General features: G+C 35.6%; 1 protein-coding gene across 4 annotated transcripts in view; it reads left to right on the forward strand.

Annotated features, from left to right (window-relative positions):
• LOC115210677 (high mobility group protein HMGI-C) overlaps positions 1-16,627 on the forward strand; it is a 37,547-nt gene extending 20,920 nt beyond the window's left edge. For 2 of the 4 annotated variants that reach the window (XM_029779348.2, XM_036501793.1), the window contains 9 exons: positions 2,425-2,460; positions 3,737-3,793; positions 5,738-5,785; positions 9,470-9,517; positions 10,514-10,561; positions 13,140-13,181; positions 14,152-14,181; positions 14,850-14,897; positions 16,010-16,627. In XM_029779348.2, the coding sequence (XP_029635208.1) occupies positions 2,425-2,460; positions 3,737-3,793; positions 5,738-5,785; positions 9,470-9,517; positions 10,514-10,561; positions 13,140-13,181; positions 14,152-14,181; positions 14,850-14,897 (357 nt within the window). In that variant the 3' untranslated portion in view covers positions 16,010-16,627. The remainder of the gene's footprint in view (positions 1-2,424; positions 2,461-3,736; positions 3,794-5,737; positions 5,786-9,469; positions 9,518-10,513; positions 10,562-13,139; positions 13,182-14,151; positions 14,182-14,849; positions 14,898-16,009) is intronic. The other 2 variants (XM_029779349.2, XM_029779350.2) reach the window with 2 other exon arrangements.
• Positions 16,628-18,250: the final 1,623 nt, after the last annotated feature.

Raw genomic sequence — 18,250 nt, forward strand, 5'->3', positions numbered from 1 at the left:
CCTTTCACTGCATAACTAGTCCCAGGAGCAAATTATCTTCCTAGACATGTGCAAAATGGTATCTTAGGCTGTCATCAGATTGTGAGATGCATGCATTTCTGCATCTTTTGTAGTTGCTTCATCAACTACAAAAACCAAATCTGTCATTCACAGCCTGTGAAGTATGAAATTATTCTTATTAAAACAATGAAGTACATAAAGCTTGGTCAAACCAGAATTACATAATGTTTCATGAAACAGTGTTATATAAAATATAGCCATGTAAAATCTTATTTAACATGTCTGGGTGTGTTTGGACATGAGAAGGCCTTTTGCTGTGGAATTAGCCCTTGGAGAAAATTCTCCTTTTGGACATAGAGCTTTTAATTTGTGATTGGCTTAATGATCTGGGTTTTGAGTGGTGCATTAATCTAAGCCATGTTTTGAATATCTATACTTTCACTAGTATTACATTGATACTTTTGGTATTTTATGCTGTTGTATGTGCAATTACATTGGTCCACTCCTCCACCTTATGTTTTATGTACGTTGTGTAACAGTGCAAATATTGAGTAGTTTTTACACTCTGATTCCTCAATAATAATAAGAATATACTGGTATTTTTATTGTCATTGACTATTCTTTCATTTACCAGTTTGGTACCTAGCTGTCTCATATTTGTATTAGCTCTTGATACCAACCTGCCTATCTGTACCTAGTTCTATGATGCAAATTTCTTGTTTAAAGTGATCTTAACATTTAATTTTAATGGAAATGTTAATTTATGTTCCAAACACCATCTTAATTATGGCAAAGTCATTTTATTAAATTCTTAACTATTTTCAAGATTAATTGAAACAAAGGCAAAGTAATTTAACAGGAATAGGGTAACAAAAGGGTTCATATTTCAATTAAGACATTTTGTTAAAAAATTTATTATACAAAACAACATATTACAGTGGGTAACCTTTGTCTTTTAAGATGTTAATTAAAAAGTTAATAATACCTTGCCTCCCTTTTGAACTGTTTTGAAGTTAACTGAATTGTGTAAGCAATTTGTTGGAAATATAGTGATGTGTGGTTTAACCCTTTGCCTGTCCAAAGCATTTTTATAAGTTTCTCCCAAATGGCCATGCTTGTTTTTAAGTTTTTAGCTAGGCCTTGCCTCATACATTCTGAGTAATATAAAGCTTTTCTTTCATAAGTGCCAAGTTACTCTGGTGGTTGAAAAAAAATCGGGAAAATGTATCATATATGAATGCATGGATCATCATCATCATCTTCGTTTAGCGTCCGCTTTCCATGCTAGCATGGGTTGGACGGTTCAACTGGGGTCTGGTAAGCCAGAAGGCTGCACCAGGCTCCAATCTGATCTGGCAATGTTTCTGCGGCTGGATGCCCTTCCTAACGCCAACCACTCCGTGAGTGTAGTGGGTGCTTTTTATGTGCCACCTGCACAGATGCCAGGGGTTACTGTCTTGTGTATCACATGTAATACATAGGACTGGGAAAGGATTAACCTTTAAAATGTACAAATTTATCCACACAACAGTCTTACTCCTGGCAGAATGAAGGAAAGGAGAGTATATATGTATGTGTATATGTATATACACATACATATATATGTATGTATATACATATATATATACACATGCATATATATGTGTGTGTGTGTATATCATCATACATCCGTTTTCCATGCTAGCATGGGTTGGACGGTTCGACCCGGGTCTGGTAAGCCAGGAGGCTACACCAGGCTCCAGTCTGATCTGGCAGGGTTTCTACAGCTGGATGCCCTTCCTAACGCCAACCACTCTGAGAGTGTAGTGGGTGTTTTTTTACATGCCACCGGCATAGGGGCCAGAGCAGGCTGGCAAACAGCCACGATGCAGAGTATGATCAAGGCTTACTAAAAAATAAAAATCTAACTTCATCCACATCTCCACACAAGCTGCAATGGTTTTGTGAGCACGTGGTTTGCACAATTTTTCACAGGTAGGAAGGAGGCAAGACATTTGATCGCAGTATCTCAACAATAATGCAAAGTTGAAAACATGTAGCACCTAATGTGTATGAATGAAAAGCATCGGCAAATAAACGACACAAGTGAAGATGGATTGTGACTGATGGAGCTCAAAGATTCATCACAGCACAAGTTGAAACCTTAATAATAATCTTGAGCAGAGAAAGCTTTACAAAGTGATCAACATGATGCTGCTTCTCTCACAACTCAACTCAAGCTCAATGTGTTATTTAACTTGTGAATCTTGTATTGACCTGCATAGTTATATGTAGGTCTAGAAAAGTTGAATTTGGTGGGCAGTCATTCTCAATATGTAGGATTATCATCACCAACAACTTACTGGTATAACATGAGGGAGTGGTGTTTAACAAAATTGGTGGTACTAGTATTCGTGTGATTTAATTTCTGTTCTTCTGTTTTAGGCCGAGTCCAATGATGCTACAGATAACAATACTGAGGTATTTTCTTTCTCAACTATAACTTTTATTAATATCTCATTTAAAATTTAAGCCATAATTCTCTTGATTATAAATCAAATGATCACCGTCCACAGATAAAGAGGGAAATGGTCTATATGTGAAACAAGTTTATTCAGTAAATTGAAATTAAGATGAAGTAGCGTTATTTAGTTTTTGTAAACCACTTATGCAAGAAGAGTTTGCATTAATTAAAAGTTTTCTTGATTACCATATGTTCTTTCCATATGAATGTTATTACCCCTAGATAATTTTCCTCTGTCATTATGTTCATGTGTATTATTGCGCACGCACAATGGTGAGCGCAGCTAACCAAAAAGTTAGCTTTGCTAACTGCTAATCTAACTAAAAAAGTTAGCCTCGCAAACGCTAAAAAAATTAGAAGGTAAAGCTAACTTATAACTGCTAACTTTTATCATACGAATTTAGCTTCGGTTTGGTTTGCTCTGAAACCCTTAAAAACAGACCAAGAGAGCTGAAATTTTCATGTTGAAGCTTAGATACAGAGCTTTCCAAAAAGGTATAGCATGCCAAGATCAAATGATGATAAAGGTGTACGCAAATAATTAAATGAACAAATGAAATTAAGCATTAGTTTTTTTCAGTCAACATACACTTTATTTACTGTACAAAAAGTATTAAATCTAAAAGGTATAGCATAGGGATCATGCCAAAATCAGATGACAGTCAAGGTGTACTATTCTGGCTGGGCCTTCTCCATCACCTTGACATGATGATGGTTGCCCTTCATAAACAATAACGTGCCTGATGGATGCTTCAAGACATGCCCACAACAAACAGGAACAAACGTATGAATTTTGTTAGCAGATTTAAAGTTTGCGGAACTAAATTTAGCTTGAGCTAATTCGTCTGTTAACAGTTTCCAAAGTTAGCAGAGATGCTAATCCACTAAAGGAAAAGTTAGCTTTACTAATTAGCTGTTTGCAGATTAGCAGAACCGTGCCCGCTACTGTGCATGCATATAGATATTCAATTAGTACAGATCTAGCAGAGATGTTTGAAGACCATACTTTGTTGAGGTCTAATTAAATTAGGAAGGCATAGAGTAATTCTTAGAGGATAACATGAAATGAGTTGAGCAAAAGTTTGACAGAAACATGTAGCAAATAGGTGATATAAGAAAGAAACGAAAGTCATGGAAAGGGGTGGAGGAATTTCAATGTGAAAAAAAATTCATTGATTCTGTTCTCTTCAATATGTCTTTCAATAGTTTTGAATTTTTCTTTATTATTTTCAGGTGAAAGTTAAGAAAAGCCCTGGTAGACCTAGGAAACCAGAATCTGAAAAGAAGAAGGTATGTACATACATATTATATAGTTACTCTTGTTTATTATTATCTTAAGGGCTGTGAAGATTACTAAACTGGAATAGTTGCTTCAATCATCCATATTTTGTTGCCCTGCGTTTGAGTACCCCATCAGGAACAAATTTGCTTCATAAGTACATTGGACAGGAATCAAGTTCCTGTCAAAAATGTACTTGTGTTTCTGTAAATAATGAAATTTTACAGATATCTTGTTATGTCATCATAAGAATTATGTTCTGAATGTGTCTGTAGTTTAGTTTATATATGTATAATTTTAATATACTATGACCAGTTTTTTTGTTGGTTGGTGTGTCAAGAACTTTTACTTTTAATGAAAAGGTTTTAATGAAATGATTTTACTGAGACTTGGGTACTTTCACGTCAGGTGATGCATAAAACAATCAAAGTATTCTGACAGGATCAGTCAGTAACCATCCTACTGACTCCAGCAGGAGACAGTTGTGGCACTGTTTTCTTAGCTTGTGGTTTTTCCAGGGACAGGGTCCTGACCTGAAGCCTAGCCATGTGTATTTAGGAAAGAGACTATAAGTGGAGCTGTCTCTCTTGTCTACTAGCTGAGGTCCATAAAAGATAGTGTGGGTTGCTTTCAGTCTTGGACACTTAGCCAACATATCATGTACTTTAGCCCACCAGTTGAGGTGTGGTACCAGGGTGTGGCACTTGGAACCAGTGCATAAGAGATTTAAGGAGTGAGTGAAAACCAATGATGCCTGTCCACCCGAACAGGTAGGGAGCAGCTTGGTATGCTTCAGAGGTACTATCTCTATCCAGAGTTTCCTGCACTCTAATGAAATAACCTAGACGAAAATATTCAATTAATTGTAGGATCAATAAGGATATTTACCATGATGTGTATGAAATGATTAAGCAGACAGGAATTGTATTATGTGAACAGTAAATGATCTGATGATGAATGTGGGATTTCAAGAAATCTGGCAATTTATCAAAATGCAAAATATACTGCACTTGTGTAACAAATGTTGCAACCCTTCGTATTGTTATTGACTTCTCTTTTTACGTGTTTCAGTCATTCAATTGTGACCATGCTGGAGCACTGCTTTCAAGGGTTTTAATTGAACAATTTGACCCCAGTACTTATTTTTTTAAAGTCTGACAGTCTCTTTTGCTAAACCTCTAAAGTTGTGAGGACATAACAAACCAACGCAGTTACCAAGCAGTGGTGAGGAGACGCACACAATTTCCATGTATCAGATTCACTCACAAGACATTGGTTGGCCCAGGGTTATAGTAGAAGACACTTGTCCATGGTAACCTATCGGTGGAACTGAACCCCAAACCACATAGTTTGCAATTATTTAAGATATTGCTTTGTTTTTTCACAAAGCTTAGTCTATCAAGATGATATCTTTATATATAAAACTGTAGTTGTGTGAGTGTCTGTCCCCTTCGATTTAGATTCCTAACTACTCCCACATTTTGCGGTGCAGTTTAATCAAAACTGGGTATCTTATAGTCGTGATTCATATCGAGCCCTTCTGGGTATTAGCATGAGTCTACGATTTTAAAAATAATTTACCATCATTTTTTTCCATTTTCATGCATATTTTTTTAAAGGGAAGTAACTCTCTAAAAATGTCTACGATGAGTCAACGATTTTTAAAAAAATTTTACCATCATATTTTTTCTATTTTTAATGCATTTTTTGGCTATAACTCTCTAAAAATGTTGTATAGTTATTTCCCTTACAAACCCGAGCAACGCCGGGCGATACTGCTAGTTTAAGTATAATGTAATGAAATATACATGATCATGAGGTAAATGATTGCAGAATTTGAATTTTAAAAGCAGATTGATTACAAGTATTTAATGAATATATTAGTAAATATTTTGCTGTATTAACTTCATTTCTATGAATAGATAAAAAGTAATCTTCTGTATTCCCTTTTTCAGTGGGTTCCAACAGGTCGTTCAAGAGGAAGGCCAAGAATTCATCCAGTTGTAAGTTATATTACAACTTGTAATTTCTACTTGGGCATATCTTCTATAATATTTGTGCTAATTATTGTAGTTACTATTTTTGAAATGTGGAAGACATATTTATTAAGCTGTATAATGCTTAACCGAGTACATTTTTATAAATTTAGTGTCTTTATGTATATGATGGAGTGGAGGCGCAATGGCCCAGTGGTTAGGGCAGCGGACTCGTGGTCGTAGGATCGTGGTTTCGATTCCCAGACCGGGCGTTGTGAGTGTTTATTGAGCGAAAACACCTAAAGCTCCACGAGGCTCCGGCAGGGGATGGTGGTGATCCCTGCTGTACTCTTTCACCACAACTTTCTCTCACTCTTACTTCCTGTTTCTGTTGTACCTGTATTTCAAAGGGCCGGCCTTGTCACTCTCTGTGTCACGCTGAATATCCCCGAGAACTACGTTAAGGGTACACGTGTCTGTGGAGTACTCAGCCACTTACACGTTAATTTCACGAGCAGGCTGTTCCGTTGATCGGATCAGCCGGAACCCTCATCGTCGTAACCGATGGAGTGCTTCCATCCATCTGTGATGGAACTTTTTTGCTTTTTAAATCTACTCTAATTACAGGTAAATTCATTGAAATGTAAGTTTATTAAAATTTTGTTTAAATATCACCTTTTAGAATGAGTTCATCATCATATTTACATCAATATCCACTTTCCATGTTGGCATTGGTTAGGAGGGTTATCACAACTCGAGCCAGTTCTTATTCAGAATTACTACTCTCTTAGACAGGTTGAAGGGCCACATCTTGCTTGTATGTCATTTTTGGCTTGGTTTCTATAGCTTGATGCCCCTTCTATCACCAACCACTTTACAGTGTACTTGGTGTATTTTGTCATGATGCCAAAACTAGGGTCAGTCATCTCCTCAACTAGACTAAAGGGTTCTCGTGACTTAAATTGTCTCTACTCACTGGTTACTTTACAATGTTAGTTGGGTGCATTTTATTATGGCATCAGCCTTTGTGAAGTGGCCTTATACTTAAGTAGAGTCCTTGCTACTGTAGGATGTGTTTTACTCAAGGCAATCTGATTGAGTAAAACAATAAGTAGATCTGTGACAGAATACTAAGATAAAAGAAGCAGGAATATGATGGTTGGGAGAGATAGAAAAGGCGAGAAATAAAGGTGGACAATGGTAAGGGTGAGTGAGGGATATCTGTAATGTGGTCTGGAGGGATGGAGTGATTACTGGAAGCATAGAAATGGCAGTGAGCCAGGCAAAGTGCTTAGTATTTCATCTATCTTTCTGTTATGAGGTCAACTTTGCCTTTCATCCTTTTGGAGTCAATAAAATAAGTACTAGTTGAGTACTGGGGTCAATGTAATCAGCTTTACTCCTGGGTATGAGTACAAAAATCTGCCTCCCTTTGCCAAACCATGTTGAATTGTTGTGGTAGTGTAGGCTCATCAGACCAGCATGATCTCAAGCTATTCTCTGGTGGAGAGAACATACTGAGGCCCTCATCTTGCAGTGGACTGAACACAAGTAATTCAATCCAATCCAGTTGAAAAGTGTGATGGTAAGAGTGTAACAGGTACCATAGTTACTCTTTTACTTGTTTCAGTCATTTGACTGTGGCCATGCTGGAGCATCGACCCCAGGACTTATTCTTTGTAAGCCTAGTACTTATTCTGCCAGTCTCTTTTGTTGAATTGCCAAGTTATGGGGGCGTAAACACACCAGCATCGGTTGTCAAGCGATGTTGAGGGGACAAACATAGACTCACACACACACACATATATATATATATATATATATATATATATATATATATATATATACGACGGGCTTCTTTCAGTTTACGCCTACCAAATCCACTCACAAGGCTTTGGTCAGCCCGAGGCTATAGTAGAAGACACTTACCCAAGGTGTCACGCAGTGGGACTGAACCCAGAACCATAGGTTTGTGATGGGTGGATGAGGGAAGAGTATTTAATATATGCAAATCTAGTACCATCTCTGATTACATAAGTAACGTGAAAAAAAGGTAAGTGATAGAAATGAATTAGCTAGTATTCATATACATTAAGTAGATGAATTGTAGCATTTTCAGGGGAGCTTGAGCCTGTAATACAGGCTACGCATAAAGGTAAAATAGCTTTTAAAAAAAGTTTGTTTTATAAAATGAAAATTGATATGATACTTTTTTATAGCAATTTGTGAACACTAGTGTTGTTGGTTACATGTTTCCAATTGGACAATCCCTGATTTACTGTGTATTTTTGATGGAGTGTGAAACCTAATGCAAGGAACTTCACCTGTAAAGTTTTTTTTTTTGTTTTCTTGGTGTTTATTTCCTACACCAATATAAATCTATAAAGTGTAAATATATATATATATATGTGTGTGTATACACTGATATACATACACATTCGACTTTTCACACAGTTTCCCTCTACCAAATTCTACTTGCGAGTTATTATTGAACATGAGGCTAAGGTAAAAGATACTTGCCCAGTACTGTGTTGTATTGGAATTGAACTTTGAGTCCATGAAGTTACAAAGCAAGCTTTTTAACCATGCAGTCGTGCCAATCAAAATTTCATGGAAAAATGTAGAATATCCTCCTTTCATAATGCATTCTTGCAGAATATGTACAGCAGAAAGTTGTTTCAGTTGACTGCTCATCAGGTGTTTTCTTTTTCCTACTGTAAGCATTTGCAGAATACAACTGGGAAATCATATTCTCTGCACCCAATCTTGCAATCTTTGAATTTGTTTCCCTTTCCCTCTTGTTTTACAGAGGTTGGCTGAATTTAAAGTTATATCCTTCTTTCAGACTTTTTTCCTTTCTCACAACTGACTCTCCACCTTGCCTCTTTATTTTATAATTTTTTTTACAAATGATTTGTTCTCAATTGCACTGCAACATCAACTTGAAAACTGAAAATGGTTGTATTACTTTTGAACTTCTCTTTATTCAGTATATAGTAAATAATCATAAAAATATTCATATTTACTGTATATTAAACCAAGTATTACCACTACTTACTGCCCAATCTTTCAACCAAGTTACAGCGTCTCATCTGATTCAACCAATCTATACAGTCTATGTTACCATTGTAATTGATATTTGCAAATGGTGTACCATTTTCATTCATATGTCATGCATATGTAGACAGAGAATGAATTTACCTCTTATATCTGTGCAGTCAGTAGCAAATTTCCTTTCTGCTTTTAGATTACCTTTTTATTTTTAAAACTGTATTATTTGTATGTTGTCACAGTTAAATCCTCTACATGCCTGATTGAACTATGGAACTGATCAAAATTTAATATTCAGCTTCAGTTATGGTATGAGAGTAATAATTTCAAGACCACATCATACCCTTGGTCACACTGACAAGCACAGTTGTTTCTCTTCCCTTCTGCAGTGAAAGTTAAAACCACAGCAGCACCTAACTTTTGCATCAGAGATTTTATTCTTTTACATCCCATTTTGTAGGCTCTTTTGGCCTGTAGTAACCGGCCTTCATGTCTGGTATTCCTTTTGTCCTTGACTTAATTGTTCCTTTGTACAGAGTCCAGAAGAGTCTTGTATAATTAATGGGTTGTAACATTTTCTTTCCATACTGGGTGCACTATTTCTGAAATGATAGATTTTTTATTCATTTAGTTATTTGTGCCTTTTCTTTACTTTCTTAGGATCATAACAAGGTAAAGAAACCTAGAGGAAGACCACGTATAAAGCCTGTAAGTTGTGCTTTCTTTAAAAACATTTTTAGTTGTGTTTCAATTCTTCCAGGATATGGGAATTATGTAGTTTTTTTTCTATAAAGATTTTGCTGTAGGATTATGTTTGGTATGCTAGGTATTGTAGTATAAATTGGTTCTTGTAACTCTTTCATCACTATATCTCTAATTAAAATAAATGTCTAATAGTAATTAATGAGTGGTTTTGCTTCAGTAACTCCTATCAGTGTTCAGATTTTCAGAAGTATGCCATTAGGCACATATCCTCGGGGAAATTGGATGGAAATAAAGGAGATGTTTTTAAACAAAATAGCTTTCTATTTCTAATCAAATGTTCCATATTAGAATCAGAAATATCTTTTAGGAAGGAATTTTAAAATTTGTTTATAACTGAGGATGACAAAAGTAAAACAGTGTGCCATTCTAAAATTAAACACAAATAATACAGTACCACTAGCACCAGATTTTAGTTCGTTATGACTAACTATTACCAAAGTAGCCATATTTTGTTCTTTTGAAGTTGAGTTTGTTACAAACAATCATCATTGTCATCATTTGAATGTCCACCTTCCATGCTGGCATGGATTGGACAGTTTGACAGGATCTGATGGACCCAAGAATGGCATTATGCTCCAGTGTCTGCTTTAGCATGGTTTCCTAATGCCAACCACTTCACAGTGTGTAATTGGTGCTTTTTTTTTTTTACCACCCAGCACTAGTGAGGTCACCATGTAGCTTGCAAGATTATGAACCCTGGGTGGGGTGTAGGAGCTTTATTCGAGAATGTGAGAAAAAAGGGCCTGAGCAGAATACGCTTCTTGCTGGAGGACACATTCTGTTTTATGTTGAGTCAGAGCATATAAAATGTCGTTTATATATCCAGTTTGTAGATTAAATCTAAATAGTGTTCAATTAGTCTTTATTATTGTATTTGTTGTTTTTTCATTATTAGTTAATTTGTTATACATTACTTATGTGATTTATTTGTTTTTCCAGATGGTGCATAAAGAAAAAAGACCAAGGGGCAGACCACGCAAAAATGCAGTAAGTCTATTTTCTCTTTAGATTAGATTGACTTGAATGTTAGTATTTAGTCACAGCAAATCTATGATTAAAGGGTCACTAGCTGTGACAAAACTATTTTTTTATTCAGACCTAGTTATTCTGCAATGTGGTGCCCTTTTGTGCTGTCAAAAGTAATGCTTGTCTATTCAGATTGTTTTGAATTAATCCTGTATATCTCATGGCTTTGAGATTTTGATGAGGAATCTGTTAATTTTTAGAATGATATTGTAGGATTGGTGTAAGATCCTAAATCGGGCTATCATCATCATCATTGTTTAATGTCCATTTTCCATGCTAGCATGGGTTGGACAGTTCGATCAGGGTCTGGGAAGCCAGGAGGCTGCACCAGGCTCCAGTCTGATCTGGCAGTGTTTCTACAGCTGGATGCCCTTCCTAATGCCAACCACTCCATGAGTGTAGTGGGTGCTTTTTACGTACCACAGTTTGAACATAAAACAGGTGGAATATTTTGGCTGGATATGGCCTATTTAAATGCTAAAAAGTTAAACCTTGTCATGTTTAGTGATGGTATTTCTCTGAAGATGGTAGATGCATGCTTGAGAGCATTGTAAGTACCTCATTTGTACTTCAGAATGGTTATTTTGGCAACCATATGTACAAAAGCACAAATTTGAAGATTTGTTCACAAAATTATCTGGAGTTTTATTTCTAAAAATTTGTAGTATTTTTCTTCCAAAGTCCTTAACTTCACTGCTGTGATCATGTGATTGACCAAACAAATATTGTTATGAATTGCTGATCACAATGTGCTTTGCATTGTTTTAGCTTTTAAATGATGCTACTGCACTGGCTCGGTGAGCAGGCCAACATTCCCTTTGATTGGAAGATTACTCCTTTGCAGGTAGGGTTACAGCTGAGTGGGCTGGAGTGGAGTGAAATGGAGTGTTTTGCTAAGAACACTGCAGCAATTGCAAGAGAGTAATAATTTCAAGACCACATCATACCCTTGGTCACACTCACAAGCACAGTTGTTTCTCTTCCCTTCTGCAGTGAAAGTTAAAACCACTGCAGCACCTAACTTTTGCATCAGAGATTTTATTCTTTTACATCCCATTTTGTAGGCTCTTTTGGCCTGTAGTAACCGGCCTTTATGTCTGGTATTCCTTTTGTCCTTGACTTAATTGTCCATTGTACAGAGTCCAGAAGAGTTTTGTCTAATTAACCCTTTCGTTACTATATTTCTGACCAAAATACACCCCTCATGAGTTTCAATTAAATTGATGATGATGATGATGATGAATCATGAATTTAGGCTTGTTTCATTAAATAACTGTAACTTTTTTACTTATCAACATATTAATGTATTTGGAACATAATTAAAGAAAGGGTTCTTAATCAATTCTATTGCATAACTTTTGTCTCAAAGTGACTTTAATTACAGGTAAATTGAGCAAAAGGTAAAAATATTAAAATTTTAAAATGAGCAAAAGGTAAAAATATTAAAATTTTGTTTAAACATCACCATAGAAAATGAATCATCAGCTAATATTCAAATGGGTATGCAACAAGATTTTGATAAAGAAGAATTGTGCACATCACTAGATCATCAGTTGAATTTAATGCACAACAGGTGTACCATAAAAGTGGAATAAACTGGAATCCACCGCAAGTTTGACCGAACTAAAGAAATCGGTCAAAAAATAATATACGGCCCTGGTTATGGTATGGAAGTGATAAATTCCAGACCACATTGTTCCCTAAGCCATGCTGACTAACATTAGTTTCCCTTTATAAAAACTTAATCCATGCAGTACCCAGTATTTACTTCACAAATTTTCCGAACTTTGATCCCCCATTTTGTGTTTGTTTACAATCTGCGAAACAGTTTGCTTCCACAGTGATCACTCCAAACAAGCATACTGAAAAAAATAAAGTCTAATGGTTTCGCTTCCTAAGAAAGACTATAGATAAACTCTATCTCCTCAGAAAAATTGCTAATAAAAACATTTTCAAAGTTTTTTTACTTCATTCCGATGTAAAGTCGTCTTTGCTGTCGCCAACGCCGCTTTGTTTCTTCGGAATCGCTGCTTTCGGTTAACGGATAAAAAAAATATCCTATTCATTATTGTACATCACGTGCTTTTGGACCTCATTCATTCTTTTTCTCGATATCTCCCTATTTTCTGTTGAAAAAGCTTTAAATTCGGTATCAATGCTTGATAACATGAAACTCCTATCCATTTTCAAAGTTGAAGAAAAATCGATGCCGAAAAAAATGTAGAAAGAAATCTTCCAAAATTCACTGAGTTGAGATATCACGTCAAGCAATGTCGGATACTATAAGCCAACTATTTACAAAGTGAAATCACATGTTTTAACGAATGTACCAACGAGATTTAGGCTCAAATTTACATTTAAATAACAACAGGTTCTCTCGGCCAGGTTGGTATTATGAACCAAAAAATTTTACCCGGCCGGGTTAGTAACGAAAGGGTTAATGGGTTGTAACATTTTCTTTCCATACTGGGTGCACTATTTCTGAAATGATAAACTTTTCATTCATTTAGTTATTTGTGCCTTTTCTTTACTTTCTTAGGATATGGTAAAGAAATCTAGAGGAAGACCACGTATAAAGCCTGTAAGCTGTGCTTTCTTTAAAAACATTTTTAGATGTTTCAATTCTTCCAGGATATGGGAATTATGTAGTTTTTTTTCTATAAAGATTTTGCTGTAGGATTATGTTTGGTATGCTCGGCCACACACCTTCACTGTTGTAATTCATAAAATTTAGTCAGCCTACCATTTTGAAATTTATGAATCTGGTCTTCCACTTGTGTAGGCATAGTACTATATCACTGTAGCATAAGTGTTTTTCTAGAACATTGGACGAATATCAAATTAATATTCATTTATTCAAGTTCTGTTCAATGGTTCCTAGAGATGCTTTTATGATGAAGGCTGTTTAAAACAATCATGCCAAATATTGATTTCAAATTTTGGGGCAAGGCCAGCAGTTTTGGGGAAAGGGTAAATCGATTACGTTGACCCCAGTGCTCAACTGATCATCATCATCGTTTAACGTCTGCTTTCCATGCTAGCATGGGTTGGATGGTTTGACCAGGGTCTGGGAAGCCAGGAGGCTGCACCAGCCTCCAGTCTGATCTGGCAGTGTTTCTACAGCTGGATGCCCTTCCTAACGCCAACCACTCTGTGAGTGTAGTGGGTGCTTTTTACGTGCCACCGGCACAGAAGCCAGTCATGGCGGCGCTGGCAACGGCTACGTTTGGATGCTTCTTTTTCATGGCACTGGTATCACAACTACAATTTCCATTGATTTTTGATCAATTTCGATACTTATTTTATTGCCCCTTTAAATGATGAAAGGCAAAATCAACACACACTCACAATGGCTTCTTTCAGTTTCCATCTACCAAATGCACACACAAGGCTTTTGTCAGCCTGGGGTTATAGAAAAAAAAATACTTGCCCAAAGTGCCATGTAGTGGGACTGAACCCACAGTGGTTAGAAAGCAAACTTAACCGTACAGCCATACCTGATCAAATACATTCATTCGAATGTTATGTAATCATTTTTCTCTCTTTTTCAGACTGAAGATGGTGAGAACAAGCCGAAAAAGGTATTGAAGTTTCCCTTTTAACCTCTTTCAGTTTCGTTTTGGGAAATTTACATTTTTATGTTGAGGGAGGTGTTACAATTACAACATGGTGTCTGTCATTTTGCCATTACTAATAGGAGCACTCCGTCGGTTGCGACGATGAGGGTCCCTGCTGATACGATCAACGGAACAGCTTGCTCGTGGAATTAACGTGCAAGTGGCTGAGCACTCCACAGACACGTGTACTCTTAACGTAGTTCTCGGGGATATTCAGCGTGACACAGAGAGTGACAAGGCCGGCCCCTTGAAATACAGGTACAACAGAAACAGGAAGAAAGAGCGAGAGAAAGTTGTGGTGAAAGAGTACAGCAGGGTTCACCACCACCCCCTGCCGGAGCCTCGTGGAGCTTTAGGTGTTTTCGCTCAATAAACACTCACAATGCCCGGTCTGGGAATCGAAACCGCGATCCTACGACCGCGAGTCCGCTGCCCTAACCACTGGGCCATTGCGCCTCCTTTGCCATTACTATTGAAGGCCAGATTAGATAAGATTAATGTGAATGTATAATTTGTTTTAAATGCCTTTTTGGTACTTGTTTATGTACTCGGTAGAGCACTGAATTTCATAGTTTTGGAGAAGTGTTGTTGTTCTAATTTATAATCCTGTGTTAACCATTTCTTTCTCTCAGGTAACTGGGCGTGGAAAGAGGAGACCAGGAAGGCCCAGGAAAGAATAAGTAAGACATTTCAGTAATTTTATTAAAACTCTATCATACATTGAACTTTTTGGTTATTTCAAAGTGACATGTTTGATCAATTCTCCGGTATTTCTCTCACATTTTTTTTTTTTTTTTTTTTTTAATATACATGTTTCAGGTTTTATAAGAGTGACTCTGAAATGAATTTTGAATACAATAAATAAATAGAAATCAAGTGTGACTCATGGTGGACTTAAAACTGGATTTTCTGTTTTCAAGTGTGTAAACAATATTTGGCAAAATATTTCCATCAATCCATCTATTTTCTCCACCCACTATTTATAGGAAGCTTGTAGGTGTAGTCTTCAGGCACATCCTGTATAGAGTTCTATCAGCAGTAACCATCAATTCTTGGTTAATCTCAAAATTAAGATTTACTGGTTTAAATCCTTTCTACAAAGACTTATTGATGGCAATTTAACCATTTAGCATTCAGATTACTCTGTTAAACACAATGCTTATTTATTCACATTGTTTTGTACTAATCATGCATTATCTCATAGCTTTGAGGTTTCAAAGAGGTGATTGTTTATTTTTAGAATGACATTGTAGGGTAGGTGGGAGAGCCTGGATCTGGCCAGTTTCAATGTCAAAACAGAATATTTGGGCCGGATATGGCTGGTTTAAATGCTAAAGGGTTAAGGAGCAATCATCTTTTAACCTCCAGCTTCCATGCTAGCAAAGGCCAGATAATTTGACATGATCTGAGAGGTCCAAGGGCCACTTCATGCTTCAATATCAGCTTTGGCTTATGTGACCTTTTAATTTGCAGAAAATTCAAACTCTTTTTTTCATAGAGGATCAAAATCTTCCTTCCATGAACATTTGATATACAACTTCAGTTATTAATTAGATCAGATTACTGAAGATTTATTTTCATATAATGATTTCAAAAGGTAATCAACAAGAGAACATGAGAATTTTTCCTCACGGTGATTCTGCATGATAGAAAAAATCCTAAATCAGTTGCTAAAATGTTAAGAAATGGATGATATTGTGAGTTAAATAATAACAATTTGTTTATGAGTATGTTGTCTCCTTCCATTGTACTGAGAATTCATAAAGTAAAATGTATATGTTTTTGTTTTCAGGATCCCTTTAAATACATCTGAATAATGCTAGGAGCAGTATGTTGGCATCAAAAGACTTCTCATCTTCATCTATATCACCTAATAGTCTTACATCACCTAAGTCGGGTCCAAGAATGGACTAAAGCCTTTTTTTTTAAACGTGGCTGCGTGCAAGTGACTGTGTGTATGCATGCAATTTGACTGTTTTCAATTCCAGTTCATATATAAGAATCTTTTATTCAAAATATGCACTATTTTCATCCTTTTAGCTAAATTTAAAATAAAAAAAAAAACGTTTATAGGTAAACTAATCAGATAAATTCTGCTGGCACAGCTGTGGTATAGCATCATCCTCATCATCATCAGATACACTGTTTGTTAATCAGAGTTTATGCTGCATAAGTTAGGATGCAACAGATATCTGAGGTAATTAGTATGTTTATCACTGGCATGTTATTATTCATCTGCTTAGAACAAATAGTAACATGAAATGTGAAAACTAATGCACTGCCATCAAACCTTCCCATTAGAAAATCTAGTATTTTATTTTCTCTCTTGATTTGTTTTTATAGATAACCTGTCCATTTTGATTGATTTATATAATAAATTAATTCTTAGTGAATTGGTAAAATTTTGTCTCTTCTGTGTTATGCATTATTTTCATTATTACTGTTATTGCCAATTATTAACATTTCTTATTAGTTAGTTGATAGAGAAATGGGCTTTCTATCACAAGAACATTTACTCAGAAATCAAGGACATTGTTAACGAGGGATTTTTTTTTCTATATTCTCTTAGTCTTTCTCTCTATTTTTGACCAATTTAAACACTAAATTGAAAGTGATAAATTTAACATGTATTAAAATATTTTTTATAAAGCTGAAATATTTTCTCAATTACGCATCTCCCAGCTAATAATGTCTAGGATCATTGATTCAGATTGTAGAGGATCGTTTACTGAATCTCATTGCCTTCTTATCTGTGGTCCATTGCTTTAGTAATATCTCTTCACTTTGCTTTGACATTCCTCTTTCATAGAATAAGCTACAATCTAGCTTTTTTTTTTTATTATCATCACATCTTTTCTAGCCTATCACAATTATACAAGAAATAGCCATCTCCTTGGTGTATGTGTGTACGTTTGAGAGCTGAATGATCCTTATAATCTTTTCAGATTATTCTAAATTTACTCCATCTTTGGATTCATCAACCAAAATATTTTTATTGAAACAAAAAAAGAGAAAAGGTGTGACCTGCTGTTGTCCTTGGTTCATCACTAAATTTGTTGCTTTTATCAAAGCTTGAGAATGAGTATTTCACCTCTTCTCCTTCCTTTTAAAAGCCCTAACAATGAAATTTTCAGAATTTTACAAAGCATGACACAATTACTTATGCATACGCTTTGTTTTCACATAGTAGTGTCTCCGTTTTAATTTCAAATTTGCCTGTAGTATTCCTTATTTCAATTTTTATCTTCCTCTCAATTTTGTAATGTTTAACTTTGCTGCTTTTTTTTTTTTAAGTCAGTGCGAGCAATAGGAGGTGATTTATTGCATTTCATTTTGGGAATTGAAGTTAGATGAAATTTAAGCAGTGACTCTCATTAATTTTTTTTTTTTTAAATAAAAAAGACAAAAAAATACCTTAGTATTTTGTCACTGAATTTTAATTGTAAGATATAGTTTTAATTTTGTTTTGCTTTTAAATTCCATTGCCAAACTATTTTTAAATTTCAAGAATGTCTTGTTTATCAAGCTGTACAGGAAATCAATGTTATTTTTATTTGATACAAGGGTTTTTAGATTGTATTCATTTTCAAGATTTCATTAAAAAAAATTAGATTTCTACAAACAGCAGTATTTTGTTGTTGCTTGTGTTTAATTGATAATTTTTAACTAGTTAATGATACATCATTTTAATGTCTGCTCTTCCATGCTTGCATGGTTCAGACAAAATTTACTGAGGTAGATTTTCTATGGCTGGATGCCCTTCCTGTTGCCAACCCTTGACTGTTTCCAAGCAGTGTAATATTTCCGCCATACCCAGCTTTGTTCTTGCAGCAACACTCATTCACAACTACCACACAATATCAAGGAATAGACGGGGTGGGTTCACATGTGCACACAAAGACATATGATAGGTTTCTTTCAGTTTCTCTCTACCAAGTCCATTCACACAGCATTGGCTGTCCTGGGGCTTTGCCCAAGATGCCACACAATGGGACTGAAACCAGAACCATGTAGTTCAGAAGTAAATTTCTTA

This window comes from Octopus sinensis, linkage group LG4, assembly GCF_006345805.1.
Source record: "Octopus sinensis linkage group LG4, ASM634580v1, whole genome shotgun sequence".
In the NCBI taxonomy this organism is placed as follows: domain Eukaryota; kingdom Metazoa; phylum Mollusca; class Cephalopoda; order Octopoda; family Octopodidae; genus Octopus; species Octopus sinensis.